Raw genomic sequence first — 15,264 nt, 5'->3', positions numbered from 1 at the left:
GGGAACATGCTTCTGAGAACAGTGGTAGCCTGCAAGGATCATGTATAGCGCTGGCGATCCTCTCTGGAGGCTGCGGTAAGAGCGGGAGGCCAGGGGGGAAGCGAGAGGATGCAGCAAAGAGCGCTAAAGCACGGAACAAGGTAAAAAACCAGGATTTCTGCAGCTCTTCCCGACTGACCCTCCCCCTATCATCCCCAAAAGCAGGAGTGGAAGTGGCAGGCCAGCAAGAGGCAGCGCTGCTGCTCCTGCTTTAGGAAGGCACGGGGAAGAGGGTCGGTCACCAAATCGGCCAGGCTGATTTAAAAATAAATAAATCGAAGTGAATCGATTCGAATTGGAAATCGGGCAGCACTAGTAATTACTATAAGCATGTCATGTTTTCAGCTTTCTCCCATTGCATGATGACAGCTTTCACAGTGAAAAGGAAAGGAGGATTTCACCACTAAGAGTACCATGGTTACCAGACATCTGGGAAAACCCAAACATGTCCTCTTTTTAGAGGACTGTCTCAGTGCCTGGACGGACTTTCCAAAACCTTCCTTGATGTTTTATTCTTTGTGTTACGACATTTTCATTAAAGTTTTTTATGATTTTAGTGTGAGCATTTTTTTCTTTATTGTGTCCATCCTGTGGTTATCCAGGTACTTTTCAGTTGTATCCACTTTTCTTGTTTGCATATTTATTTTGTGGATCTTACTTGCCCCTCTTTTATGTGCTCCGCTTATCTTCTACTGCCAGTGCTATGAAGGTGTATAAATATATTCATAAGGATTTGCGACTGTGAATTGCATCTACTTTCCCTCCTGTAAGTACTGTTCAAATCAAAACTTGGCCAAGACAGACATGACACACATGCTATTAAGTACAGTAAAACCTTGGTTTGTGAGCATAATTCCAGAAGCATGATTGTAATTTCCCCATAAGAAATAATGGAAACTCAGACGATTCATTCCATAACACAAAAACTTTAATACAAAATACTATACGGACTTGTATTGCAAGACCTCGCTCATTTAGAACAGCCACTACACTCCTGCAGCATCAGAAAGAGAAGAACCATTGGCTCAGTTGTGATGTGTGTATACTGTATGTACTTGTATTGCAAGACCTTGCTAGTATATCAAGATAAAATGTTATAAAATGTTTTGTCTTGCAAAACACTTGCACACCAAGTTACTTGCAATCCAAGGTTTTACTGTATTTTATTTTGCTCATTGTTTAGATAGTGGCAGAAAGGGTGTAGGGCTGGTTTAACCCTTACACAAACTAGGCAGTAGCCTGGGGCAAAAGTTTCTGTAAAGCAGCAGCAGGCAAAGCAAACCAATTGATTAACAGTTACACAATCATCAGCAGGTGAACGAAAGCCATCTACAGACTAGAACTAATAGTTAAAAATGCAACTATCCCATCTACCAAAGCATACAACTTTTGGAAACTCTCAAGTTACTCCGTTCCAGAAAGGAAAAGCGTGGGAAAAGACTGAGGTAGACGGAACTTAACTTTGCTAAAAGCAACAGCATCAAGTACACGGGGGAGGAGCCTGAGGCGCAAATGCTACACTCTTCCCACGGCAGGACAGGGCTGCAAGGTTGGAGTGAGACGGAAAAAGTGCTCACCAGGCCGAACAGCAGCAGGAGGAACAGGTAGCCAAGGTCACTCCGCAACTGTGGGACCATGATCCTGCCGTCCAGCAGCGATTTGACCCGCTTTTCCTCCTTCCCTTACGGTTACCTGCCGATCCGGGAAACTCCCCTGGCTGTCACCTGCATAGGGGTGGGGAGCCTGGCTCGGCCCAAAGCTGGGTGTGTCTGTTTTTTTCTTAAGCCTGGTAAGTGGCCTGCCTGTAGTTTGTAATTTTAAAATTTATTGCTATCACTATATTTTCTCCTCCTATGTTGGTATCCAATTCAACATTACATGCAAAATTATCCCAATTGTGATGTGACCAGGAAGATTCGTGAATCGGAGTACTCTTGTCAGATGCAAGGAAAGAAAGACCCGAGTACGATTGGGGGAGGGGGTGGCTCTTTTTATATTTTAGGTTTTCGCACGCTGTAGCGTGGGCTGGTTTTGAACACATTTCCAAGACAGGATTGCCCAGATTTCACGGATTCCCGCTTAAAATAATTTGAAATCCAGGTCCAAACGCCGGATTTCCAGGGTTTTCCAGTTATACCCGACGATCCTGTGTACAGTAAAGAGTTATAAATAAATAAGCGACTTGCTTTGGCTTGACTTTGTCTTTTGGCAATGTAGAAAAGCAATAAAAAACACTTTTCATACAACAATAGCTCGGTGATGAATTTTAATTGAACAGTTCTTAACTTAAAACACTTTCTAAGATTTCACTCCTTCTTCCCAGCTACCGACACCAACAAAACACACACAGGAAGAGAAAGCAAACCCGGAAGCAAAGTAGCATCGGCCAATCACAATACATTATTCACTCTTCACCCCGGGAGTCGACTACAACCACCAATCAGAGGTTGGTTTACAGGTGAGTTCAAAGGGGGAGGGCGACTCGTGTGTAGTAGATGCTTCCTCCTTAGTTTTTGCCCGTCTGATCTTGTTCGCAATGGCTAGGAATCTCAGAGGGATCCTCATTTTTGGTGGTTTTTCTGTAGCTATAGCGGCTGCATTTTACCCAATATTTTTTCACCCCATGATGCACATAGAAGAGTACAGTAAGTACGTTCTCCTAAGTGTGGTTAAGGCTGCCTATACCATAGGCAGGGAGTGGGATAGACTGTGTCAACCTGGATTAGACACTATTTTATTTGTGCAAATCAACTTTAAAATATAATACATATGAAAGCACAATACATTTAAAATCACATAAAAAGTCCAAGATAGACGTCCTGTGAGCAATGATCCAAAAGATCCTGTATCTTTGGATACAGGACATCTATCTCGGACTTTTTATGTGGATTTTAAATGTATTGTGCTTTCATATTTATTATATTTTAAAGTTGATTTGCACAAATAAAGAGTGTCTAATCCAGGTTGATGTAGTCTATCCCACTTCCCTCTTTTTCTTTGGTATATGACTTTGCATGGGGTTTCTGTCCCTTTCTGTGTTCTATATATACCATAGGCAGACCAGAAAATGAAAGGATATGGGAAGCAATTAAAATTTCTTCAATTACATTTTTTGCACTGAAGGCCATGGCCAACCTCATACTGCTCATATAATGACTATATCTATAAAAAGATATAAACAGGATGGAGTTGGTCCAGAGGCTATTATGATGGTTGTGGGTCTTCATCATAAGGTGTATGGGGACACTTAAAGATCTCAACATGTATACTTTGGAGGAAAGGCAAAAGAGCGATGTTTAAATACCCACCTAGCATAAATGCACATGAGGTGAGTCATTTGAAAGGAAGCTCCAGAATGAATTCAAGAAAGTGTGGGACAGGCACAAGGGATCTCTTTGGGAGAGGAGTAGATAGTGGATACTCTGGATGGGCCATTTGGCCTTTATCTGCCATCATGTTTTTCTGTTAAATGTAATCTTTTATAAATATGTTCAATTTTTACTTGGAAGGTGAGGGCTGTAATTGAAAGCAGCCCCAATATGAAGGGGCTAGAGTGCAGCAGTAATCTGGACCTGCATTCCCGAAAGTGGGGGGTTGACTGGTATAAGAGAAGGAATGGAAAGTCCATCAGAGCTGTAATTGCAGTGAGCATGGCAGCAGCATTAAGTACTATGGGATTGTGTCAGAAGCAGCATAAATAAATATGAATAAAAACCCAAAAACTGGTCTTCGGGACATTTGGAGCATTGAGATTAAGCATCAAATTACTGCGTCTCAATGGCCACGAATTTGGTCTTGGAGGATGAGATGTACAGTGTCTGCATCTATGAGACAAACTTGGTTTTTTTCTGTTTACATAGAGCATTTTGGACCCTAGTTCATTTACAGAAGTTAAATAGCTCTAAGTCAAATAGATGTCACTGTCACTGTCACCTCGAAGCTGGGACATTAGATCATTTGTTATTCTATTGTCCATCGATTCTTGCTTTTTGGAAATCAATATGGGGTCAAATAAATTGTATGTTGGAAAATCCAGTGGCATTATCATATGATACTGTGCTGTTTGGCATGTCAATGAGGGCTAAGAGCCAAATATCATCTAAGAATAACAGGCTTCTACTTATTATGACAGGGGTTGCCATACAACAGATTATGAGTAATTGGAAAAACTGGAAGAGACTTAATTACAGTTTCTGGTGGAACTCTTTCTGTCATATTTATAAAATGGAAAGGACAATAGCCACATAGCAGGGGAATTTTAGAAAATTTCAGGAGATTTGGGAGCCATTAACAAAATATTGTAATGATTGAATATTATTTTTCCTCTTAAAAATGCACATACAGGATGGTGGGAGGGAGGGAAGGGTTTTTTGATTTGAATATTAAATAAGGTATATAGGAATGGGGTTTATGGTAGGTTTTCTTGAATTTAAAGAATGTTATTGATTAGGGGGGAGGGAGGATAAATTCTGATATGGATTTTAACAGAACATTAAGTGTTGTATTTGAGTTTAAAATGTTATAAATGCTGTTACACTTATTGTAAATTTTTAAAAAATAAATAAAGAATTGGGAGGGAAAAAAAAGAAGCAGCATAAAACAAAAAAAAGAAGATTTGTGTTGAGGTTATAATGGGTCAAAAAGAACCCATATCAAAGGGAGAAAAAAACTTAACAAACAAAAAAAACCAAAAACAAATCTCCCCTGCCCCAGAAAAGAAAAGGGTGGAGGGAAGAGACAGCACCAACAATTATATCTAACTAATGATATAATTAATGGTGATAGAAAGCCCTCAGTCACACAGCTTGCAGTGGGGAAACACCCCCAAAAGCACAAGCTGTCACAAATATAACCTACTCACGGGTAATAACTGAAACATCCTCGGGCTAACCCTGTGTGCAATAAATATGTGAACCAGTGCACAAACCTGTGTGCTAAAGGTGAACAAATAAATAAATAATAAGAATTAATAAGTTGTAAAGGCTGTCTCTGCCCCCCATCTGGGGAGTTGGAGCTACCAAAATCAGCCAAAAGGCACAGATACACGCTTCTCCAATAAACAGAAACAATAGCCAGCCACGATGAAGCTCGTCCAACAGGACTCCGTTTCAAGGATAAAAAAACCCCTTCTTCAGGAACCAGCCAGGCTATCTCAGTAAAATCTTGTACACTGGCCTCAGATGAAATGGCAAAGTTGAAAATGGCGCTGACCCGGAGGGAACGCCTTCTAAAATTTAACAGCAGCTTATCACACGTCACGGGCCCATCAATGACATGACGTCCGACCCGGAGATCGAAATCTCTCTATATGAAAAACTCTGAACTCAGTGAAAAAAATCTTAATGAAAAGATACAATACAATTAATAAAAGTTGTAATATGTCCCCTCAAAAAACAAGGGAGGACATATATGGCAAGCACAGCAGCAAAGCTGAAGGGAATCAAATAGCACATTGCCACTCAATGTATTCGTTGAGTCCCAACGGGTGCAATGATTGAAGCTCGAAGATCCAATATTGTTCTCTCCGTTGTAAAAAGGTCACTTTGTCACCATCAAAATCCTCAGGAACCTGCTCGATGATGTGCCAGCCAGGTCAAAAAAAGAGTGCTGCAATTGAACACAGTGAGGTACTATGGGAGAACTCATAGACTGTGTGGTGATTCTACTTCTGTGCTCAATGAGACGAGTTCTGATAGATTATTGAGTGCACTCTACATATAACATTTGACATGGGCAAGTTATAACGTAAATGACCCATGTAGATCTGCAATGAGTGAAAGATTTTAAAGAGTACATTTTTTGAGTGTAGGGATGCACCCACTGATCACATTCAATGGTGGTTTTACATATGTTGCACACAATATCACAGCTATTGTGTTTGCCCTTACGGACCCTGGTCCTGGTGTCTGACTCAAATTATAATGGGGACAGCTGAATCCTAAAGACCAAGCATGTCATAGAACGAACTACAATTAAAAGAAAATAAAAGGAGCCAAGGAGCAAGAATGGTGGGGCAGTAGAATGTGAGGGAGAAATGGGCCAGCAGCTGCAGTAATGGCAAAAGTAGCACAGAGGAGGAACCCTGGAGCCAGGACAAGCTCAGAGAAGAGGATGTCTAGTTTATGTACTTTGATCGTATTCTACAGAATCCTAAAGTACGATAATTTAGCTGTTAAATTTTGAATTCCTTGTATGAATTTGATGGTAGAGACTTGGGAGCTCTGATATAAAGCATTACAATAAGCAGGGGCAGAAGAAGAATATAGAGTTCATTGATACTGAGAGCAGAGCAGGTCAGTCTTATTAGGCTTGATTTAAAAAAAAAAAAAAAGGATTTTTTTTTTTTTTTTTTTTTACAACATTGGTGATCTGTTAGTTAAGGGACAGGTGTTTGGCCAGTAAAAATCATAGGATTCTGATGGCAGGTGGAGTGTTTTTGTAGGTACTGTTGAAATTGTTGCAGTCTTCTTGAGAAGGCCTATGTTTTGTGCCAGTTCAGTTTGTTTCTGATTGAATAAGCAGCCTTTCCTAGAGAGTCTGCAGGATCCAAGCAAGGGAGAAACTGATCATCAGCATAGATGAAGGCTGTGTTGCAGCTGAAATTAGGTAGATATTGAAAAGAATTGGAGCCTGAGCTTTGAGGAATGCAATGATGTCATCCAGTAGGTTTGGGAGGAGTCGTGATTCCAGAAACTCAAAAGAGAGAGTGATTTTCTAAGAAAGAAGCAGAACCAGTTCAGCACTGCTGCTGATTCCAGTATCTTCAAGCCTTTGAGTAAGCAGGATGTGATCTACAGGGTTGAAAGCTGCTGCCTGTCAAACAAAATTAAAAAGCCTTCAATCTAGTTATGTGAAGGTCGTTACATATGAAATCAGTAAGTCATTTCAAAGTGAATTCTGTGCTATAGTAATGTCTGAAACCTGTTTGGGATGAATTATATTGTTTTTATCCATGTATGTCAGGAGCTGGGTCGCAACCACTTTTTCCACAGCCTTAAAAATAAAACGAAAGTTCCATGTCTGGTTAGGATGGTAAATCTAAATTCTATGGGTTGGCTTGTGATTACCATTGCATCAAGGGTTGGAAGAAGAACAAAAACTACTTAGTGGTAGAGCTCTTCATAGTCTTCAAAATGGTGTTTAGGCCCATGAGTGAGCTTGGAATACAGTGAGTAGAGAAGGACATAGGGCTCCTTTTACGAAGGCGCGTTAGGGCCTTAACATGCGGAATAGCGCGCGCTAAAATGCCGCGTGCACTAGCTGCTTCCGCCTCCTCTTGAGCAGGCGGTAGTTTTTCGGCTAGCGCGTGCGCTAAAAACGCTAGCGCACCTTCGTAAAAGGAGCCCTTAGTGTCACATTGATCAGCAGATGGTGGATTAGAAGCATCTTTGGCAGTAATAGTAGGGGATGTTTAGAATGTAGCTGTGTGATAGAAGAGGGAGAGGGGTGATACACAATAGTATACTTAGAGCAAAAATATAGGTTATCCATCAAAACCCCTCTTACCATATAAACTCACCAGAGAAGGTAGTCTGCTGCTTTTGACTTTTGTATTCTAAAATGCTATTTCTTACCATATAAACTCACCAGAGAAGGTAGTCTGCTGCTTTTGACTTTTGTATTCTAAAATGCTATTATGGGCAGACTGCAGATACTGCTGGAGTCTGCCAAAGATGTCAAGAATGTTTGCAGCATTGACTTTAAATGTGTTCCTGTAGTAGAGAGTTGCGTGGGGACAGAAATCCCACCCGTCCCCGCCAGGATCCTCTCCGTCCCCACCAGGATCCTCTCCGTCCCTACCCATCCCCGCAAGGAATTACCTCCATCCCCGCCCGTCCCAATAAAAAGCAGCAATTACTTCTGAAAGGATCATCAATTCCACAGTTTCTTTTGTGTTTGCGTTGCTGTTTTCCTTGTGGAATCTCTTTGGTGGAACCCTTTTTCTGTTTGGGTAATTAACTTATAAACCCCCTCTTTTACTAAGGCTGACGTGTCCATTATATTATATGGACGAACCCTGCTTCCAAAGCCTTCCATCCTCGTGGGAATCCCATTGGCTAGAGGGGGGTCCTCGTGGGAATCCCATGGGTTAGGGGGGGGATTCCTGCAGGACTCCCGCGATCCCTGTTCTCGTGCAGACCTCTATCCTGTAGTCTACTAGAATTGCAAGAAGAATATTGCCCTTACCAATTAATTGAAAGAATGTACATTTTTATTTCAGCGAGAGATAAAAAAAATAATAAAAACAAGCTACGAAATAGTGTTGTCCGTCAACTGGACAACATACTGCTGTTGACCATTTTCATCAGCTTCTCTCCTTTCTTCCATACCACCACGCCAACCAACTACCTTCTGTTCTGCTATCTTTCCATGATGTGTGTTCCAGTTTCCTGCCATTAGCCAGGAAAGATTTGCGTACAAGTATCATGCTCACTGTGACTTTGCAATTAATGAGGATGACGATGTGGTCTTTGCCATGCGAGGAAATGTGGTCTCGGTGCTTCAGCAAAGTGGGAAGGGAAGAGAAAAGTGAACAGCAGGATTGAAGTAGTGCACCAGCCCACTAGGATAGTCTCGTTTTTCCAGTGCAATAGTCTTTAACCCTCCCAACCAAATGTCATAAATGGACCCAATGATAATCTGTGATGAAGGTGTTTTCCCAGGGAGATATGCAGTGGGCAAGATTTATCTAATGTATAGAATACTTTTTATATGTATAATAGCTCTCCCCCAAAATTGTGAAACGGTCAGTAAGGTTGGTTGTGTTGTTTATGAGACTTAAGGCTCCCTTGTCGCACGCACATTTTTAGCGCATGCTAACCCCCGCGCTAGCCAAAAAACTACCGCCTGCTCAAGAGGAGGCGGTAGCAGCTAGCGCGACCGGCAAATTAGCGCATGCTATTCCATGCGTTAAACCGCTAACATGGCTTCGTAAAAGGAGCCCTTAGTGAGGAGCCCAGAGAATGCTACGGAGCATAGATATCACCAGAAGATAAAATAATGCCTATGCTGAAGTATTTTGTCCTTGCATTTATTGCTACCAGATGAAAAATATGTTTGAATGAATTTGCAGGATCGATTTGAAGCTTTGGATTTAAAATACAGGGTTGGTCTATACAATCTGTAGTTCCACATACTTGAACCATAACTACTAGAAATGCATATTCCTTTTTGTTTTTCTTATGTAATGTTTTTATTTTCTTCTTAGAGAAAGAACAAACAGAAAATCGATCTGGCATTATTCAAGAAAATGTTCAGCCACCAGGTAAAGCTGAGAAGAAATAAGTGTGTGTATTCTGCATACAGTAGAATCTCAGTTATCTGGCACTCATGAGGATTGGTGGATGCTGGATAACTATAGTTTCTGGTTATTTGAGAGTTAATGTAAAAATAGTTGTGTTTCCCATCCCACCTCACTCTATCATCCCCCATCCCCATTTGTAGGTCCAGCATCTTCTTCCCTTCTTTCTTGGCCACAATCTCTTCTTCCTTGACTTCTTCCCTCCCTTACCCGAAGCTGCAGAGCTGGTCCTGACAACCTCATCAATCAGTCACTCACCCGATGCTGATGCTAGTTTGAGAAAGCAACAGGGCAGGCGATCTGCAAAATCCAAGATTGTGATGAAAACAGCAGATCAGCCAAAATGAAGTATTCAATGAACTTTATTGTTACAGAAATACACAACACATAAAAAGACCTGACACAGGCCATGTAAGGAAACCAGGTGATGTCTAAAAATAGCATCCTTTATACTATCTCTGTTGTCTTTAATCTTCACTCAGTACCACATACAGTCCAATCACACAGAAAAACATTTAAAGTGCCAGTAGGATATCAGATTACCCTCCAAGCAGCATAGCTCTTAAAGGGTTACTTCCTCATATTTCCCGAAGGCACATCTATTTTTATTGTGTTCCTTTTCTTTACTTTTTTTGTTAATTTTTCATTCTTGTATAAATATTTTCTTTCAATAAATAATTCACTTAGCTTAGCTTTCAGCCATTACTGGAAATCCCCTCAGCCAACACGTTTCGTTCTCTTTCTCAAGGCAATGGGGAGGCTATTTTCTTTCATCTCATTCATACAGCCGTCGGCTCTCTCTCCTCCACCTCCCCGGATCCCTCCACTGAAGCGGGTTGCGGCCAGATAGGCCTCCATGCACTTCCGGTTGCTTTCCAACCGGGGCACTAGATTTAGTGTGCCGCCGGCCGGAAAGTTTGCGAGACACTGTTTTATGTGTTGTGTCTGTGCAACAATGAAGTTCCTTGAATACTTTGCTTTGACAGCTCTACTGTTCTCATCACCAAGATGCTAGCTTGAGCAGGAGATAAGGCTGCATGTTCCTCCTGCCCAAAGTGGTACTTTGCCATCAAATGTTTGGGAGCCCATTCCCCACACCCATCAGTATAACCCATTGCTTGATGAAAATTCTCCCTTTTACAAGAATCCCTCTCCCCTCCAATGCTAATTTCCACCAAGAAGCAGTGATAAGACTGAAAAGCAGGTGTGTTCCCCCCCCACCCTGGACTGCAGGTCTGACCACTCCTCTCACCCATCCCTGGGGTCTTACCCAGAGGCCTGCCCCATAGTAACTTACTGCACATTTACTGCCATGTTTATTGATGCTTGACATGTTGCTCGTTCTGACATGCAGGTCTGGGTGGTTTACAATCCATTAAAAAAGGAATACCATTTAACATAAGGAAGAAATCATAATCATACTTAAAACATTTTTTTTAAATATCATCTAAAAAGAAGAAAAAAATAAAATATTAACCCCAAAGAGGTTGACTTCAGGGTGTACAGACTCGGCACCACCCTATGTTATCCAGTAAACTGTGATCTAAAAGGCATTTCACAATAATACTTTTTAAAAAGATATTTAAATTTGGGAATGAGCATTCAGTACATAAGTAAGGAGACAAGCTATTCCAAAGTTTAGGGGCCACAGGGAATTTTTTTTTTTTTTTTAACTGATTTCTTAGTAAATTCAGTGAGCCTGCTTGGATAATGGCAAGAGTAAATGGTTGGTGTCAATGTCAAGTGACCTAAGAGAGCAAGTTGGGATACAAGGAACTGTCTGGGTGGAAAGATACGATGGGAACATCCAAGTAATATGCTTTGTGGGCTAAGCAAAGAATCATGAACTAGAGACTATATTGAACGGGAAACCAGTGCAGACATCCCAAAAGGGAAGCTGTAGAATCGTATCTGTGTGTGCCACAGAGGATCCAGAGGCCATGTTTTGCAACAATTGTAGGCACTTAACGGGCAAATTCTATAAGAAGCACCCAAAAGTTAAGCACTGAATTAGGCACCGTTCAGTGCGATCCAAGTAAAATTGGGTGCTGTTTAGTGAATCACGCTGAGCGGCATCTATTTTGGAGCTGCCCGGTGAATATGCCAGCTCTAGGCACAGCTAAAAGTTAGTTGGCCATGTGAGCTCTTAAGCATGCTTAAGAGCAGCAATTCTATAACAAGGCGCCTAACACGAAGCCACGCCCATGCCTAACATACAAAGCGCCTATTTTTTTGAAGGCTGCCTAAATTTTTAGAGTCGCCTTGTTACAGAATCGCTCTTTCTTGATAGGCGCTTAAGTTTCAATTATTGCTGACTAGCTGATGTCCCGGCGTTGCACGGGTATTTAATTATAGCAATAACACTGTAAATGGATTCAAATAAAGATACTTTATAGTGGTGAATGAAATAATTTTTTTACAGCTTAATAAAAAGTACAATATTCAAATTATAATGTGAAATATTTGACAAAATGAATACAATACAACTAACGCAAAACGTGATTATAAACAACATTTTTAGTTTTAACTCCTGGAGCAAGAACATATAAATTCTTGGGTGAACCCAGCCTTGAGCAAGCAACATAGAGTTGTGGGCCGCGAGACCCCCAGAACATATCACCCCAGGTAGTGAGGGATCTGCATACCAAGTTTCGTTCAAATCGGTCAAGCCGTTTTTGAATTACTGTGAGAATGGCAGCTTTTTACATTTTTTCCATTGACATGAATGGGTGAAATCTGATTTTCTGTTTGTAGCTCCGCCCACGTGTGCAGGTGGGCCGCGAGACCCCCAGAACATATCACCCCAGGTAGTGAGGGATCTGCATACCAAGTTTCGTTCAAATCGGTCAAGCCGTTTTTGCGTGATCGCAGCACATACACACACACATACATACACACATACATACCTCCGATTTTATATATATATAGATTATAAAGCTTAATTGAGCTTGTTATTCAATTTAGATAGGCGCCTCCAAAATAGGTGCCTAACATTGGGTTACAGAATTTGGGCCTTAAGGTGAAATTTGTTGATTCCCACATAGAGCACAGTCCACATCCATTCACTGTCTAACCTGCCCATTTCCCACCCCCATAACACAGTATGTAATTAGTGTGTGACTTATCATGTGGTGTCTTGCAGTGTGGTAATGGTTACTATGGCTAATTCTATGCTAACTGTTTAGTACATTAATAAGAGTGTTTAGGATGGCACCCTGCTGACTCCCAATATATCATCTTCATCCAGAATCTCCAGAACTATTCTTTAACTCACTTCATTAGAAATACTATGCAACTGTTTAATATGGCATTGTGTCCCATCCTTTTCCATAAACACCACCCGAAAGATCTTTTCAGGGTTCATAATTGGAAGAATCTAGTCTTTATTGACAATTCTTATTCCATTTTCCTACTTTGAGCAGCAATTTTCTAATGAGTTTATAGTACCCCATTGCAACTGCAAGGGATAATGGCTCTCATAGGTCATGGAAAATTTCTAATATATAATCCTATGGATTAACTACAGCTGTCAAGTTTCTTAAAACTTAAATAGTATTTGAATATATTCTTGGTGCGAGGGGTGACCAGTAGTTAAAGCACTTGAACCTGAGCTTTGGAGAAAGTCTGGGTCTTAATAGTCCCTCCTGCACTTATTTTCTCTGGGACTTACTGAAAAGTCACTTTACCATCCCATATAGCAGGCTGGAATAATAACAACAACCATTCCTTTTGCTCCACTTTTATGTAGACCTCCCATAGAAAGTATACTGCCAAAAGTATATGCTTCCTAATCTTTAACTTGCGATGCCCATCAGGACTTTCTTTGGATAAATGATGCAATTAAAGTCTTTAACTTTATTATACTTTTCCTTTGCATTGTGTTGTCTGTAGGCTTGAAAGTGTGGTCTGATCCATTCTCCAGGAAGTAAATCTGAAGGTGAAGGTAAAGCTATGAAATGGACTTCAAACTGCATATCTTCCACATTTGTACAGACGCTGGAAGAATATCAAGTCATGCTAGATTTTGACTGGACAACGGAAATCATTGTACCTTATTCCTCTTGCCCCCTTTAAAAACCAACATTGACTGGCAGTAGATAGATTGCCAAGTACAGAACACAGCACTCAGACTTATCTACTCGCTAGGAAAATACGATCACATCACTAATGCCTATCTCGACTCACACTGGCTACCGATACAAGCAAGAACTCAATTCAAACTATACTGTCTATTATTCAAAGCACTAAACGGAACAGCACCTCTCTACCTAAACAGCCGCCTAACCCGAAACCTCTCAACTAGAGTAAGGAGAACCCAGACCCCATTCACCTACCCCTCACTCAAAGGCACAAAACGCAAAAAGCTATATGACAACCTACTTGCTACACAGGCCGCGAAAATTGACCCCATCATATCCAAGCTGCTGACCACAACTACAGACTACAAAGCGTTTCGAAAAGATATAAAAACCATACTATTCAAAAAACACATCCCAATATTATAATCTACCATCATCTTCTCTCCCTTCATAACCTCCTGCAACTCACAACCAACTGCAATTTCGTCCCCATAGGCAACATCTAATCTAGTTGCAACGGGCGAAAAGCCAATTCATATCTAGAAACACAGTTTCCCCAAATACCGAAAAATCAGATATAACAACCTAGGAAGAGACGATTTTTTGGTAACATAAGATTATGCTTTGTAATATTATGTAATGTAACATAAGGTTATGCGTTGTAATATAACATAAGGTTATGCTTTGTAATATCATGTAATGTAAGTTATGCAATGTACTGGAATAATAAGGTAAAATAACATAAAATAACTCTACGTAAAGTCTTGTAAAGTTATGTAAGATAAATTATGTAAGATAAATTATGTAAACTTAATGCAAGTTATGCAAGCACGGTAAGGATAATGTAAAGTAACACAAAGTAACACCACGTAAAGTTATGTACGAAAAGTTATGTAAAGTTAGGTATGCAAAGTTTGTAAAGTTATACAAATAATTGTATTGTCATCGCCTGGAAATGACCAGCCATCTTCTAATGTAATCCGCTTAGAACCGCAAGGCACAAGCGGAATAGAAATCACTAATGTAATGTAATGTAATGTAATGGTTCCAGATTCACTTGATAGGGATCCAGACCTCAATTTTAACCCACTGCATGCAGGGACTTGTAGTCTTGTTTTCTTAAGGAATGTAATTGGGAAACCAGAACTGTACCAGTAAATACTATCAAGTCTTGGTCCAGTATATTTAGGGTTGTTTATTTGATGCTTACGTATTACTAAAACTGAAGCAGATTCATAACTGCATCCAGGTAAAGCCAGATGCAGCACACTTTAACAGCTTGTAAGAAACTCTCTTAATGGATGATAGCAGAGCTAAAAAAAACTTTATAACTACTATTTATGTTGTGAGAAAGCATTAAGATTTGCATGTTATGGGCAATTATATGCAGGTTATATAATATTCATCAGTTCAGGGGGTTTCCCTGAGACAACTGGATATAAATTTATTGTATTACTGAACATCAAACACATTCCCCATTCTAGTGCCTATATCAACCTGCTGTGGAGAACGATCATCTGTTAACATGGAAATTGTCCTTTTTTAACAAATGAAAAGTATGGATATCATCTAAACTCTCAAGATAAATTAATTAATCCTGCGATATTCAGCTAGATAACAGCTGTGCCTTTCATTCTTCAGAATCATGATATGACTGATATGATAACTAAACGAGAAGCATTTTTCTGTTTAAACTTTAATATTTTTATGAAGAACTATGCCTTGAAATATAATATAGTTTCTGCACCTAGGAAACCCATTATGTTTTGAATCTTGATTAAATGAATCTGAATTATTTAAAGTACTCTAATATAATTTTTATCTCTCCAGTATCGTGGAAATGCT

The 15,264-nt window shown here is 40.2% G+C and overlaps 2 protein-coding genes across 5 annotated transcripts in view; one reads left to right on the top strand and one right to left on the bottom strand.

Annotated features, from left to right (window-relative positions):
- SEL1L3 (SEL1L family member 3) overlaps positions 1 to 1,753 on the bottom strand; it is a 122,424-nt gene extending 120,671 nt beyond the window's left edge. The window contains exon 1 of the mRNA XM_033948101.1: positions 1,617 to 1,753. Coding sequence (XP_033803992.1) covers positions 1,617 to 1,676 — 60 coding nt within the window. The 5' untranslated portion in view covers positions 1,677 to 1,753. The remainder of the gene's footprint in view (positions 1 to 1,616) is intronic.
- SMIM20 (small integral membrane protein 20) lies at positions 1,517 to 13,572 on the top strand. Of its 4 annotated transcripts, none has more exons than XM_033948135.1 (4): positions 1,517 to 1,643; positions 2,363 to 2,497; positions 9,248 to 9,304; positions 13,232 to 13,572. In XM_033948135.1, exons 1-4 carry the CDS (start codon positions 1,552 to 1,554, stop codon positions 13,248 to 13,250), a joined length of 303 nt encoding a protein of 100 aa, XP_033804026.1. In that variant the 5' UTR covers positions 1,517 to 1,551; the 3' UTR covers positions 13,251 to 13,572. The 4 variants fall into 4 exon arrangements, with proteins under 4 accessions (XP_033804026.1, XP_033804006.1, XP_033804016.1 ...); XM_033948115.1 differs by lacking the exon at positions 1,517 to 1,643 and adding an exon at positions 1,674 to 1,828; XM_033948125.1 differs by lacking the exon at positions 1,517 to 1,643 and adding an exon at positions 1,890 to 2,002.
- Positions 13,573 to 15,264: the final 1,692 nt, after the last annotated feature.

The sequence above is a fragment of the Geotrypetes seraphini genome, chromosome 1 (genome assembly GCF_902459505.1).
Source record: "Geotrypetes seraphini chromosome 1, aGeoSer1.1, whole genome shotgun sequence".
Lineage (NCBI taxonomy): Eukaryota > Metazoa > Chordata > Amphibia > Gymnophiona > Dermophiidae > Geotrypetes > Geotrypetes seraphini.
The sequence above is the reverse complement of the archived record's forward strand: the minus strand, read 5'-3'. Positions and strand labels throughout refer to the sequence as shown.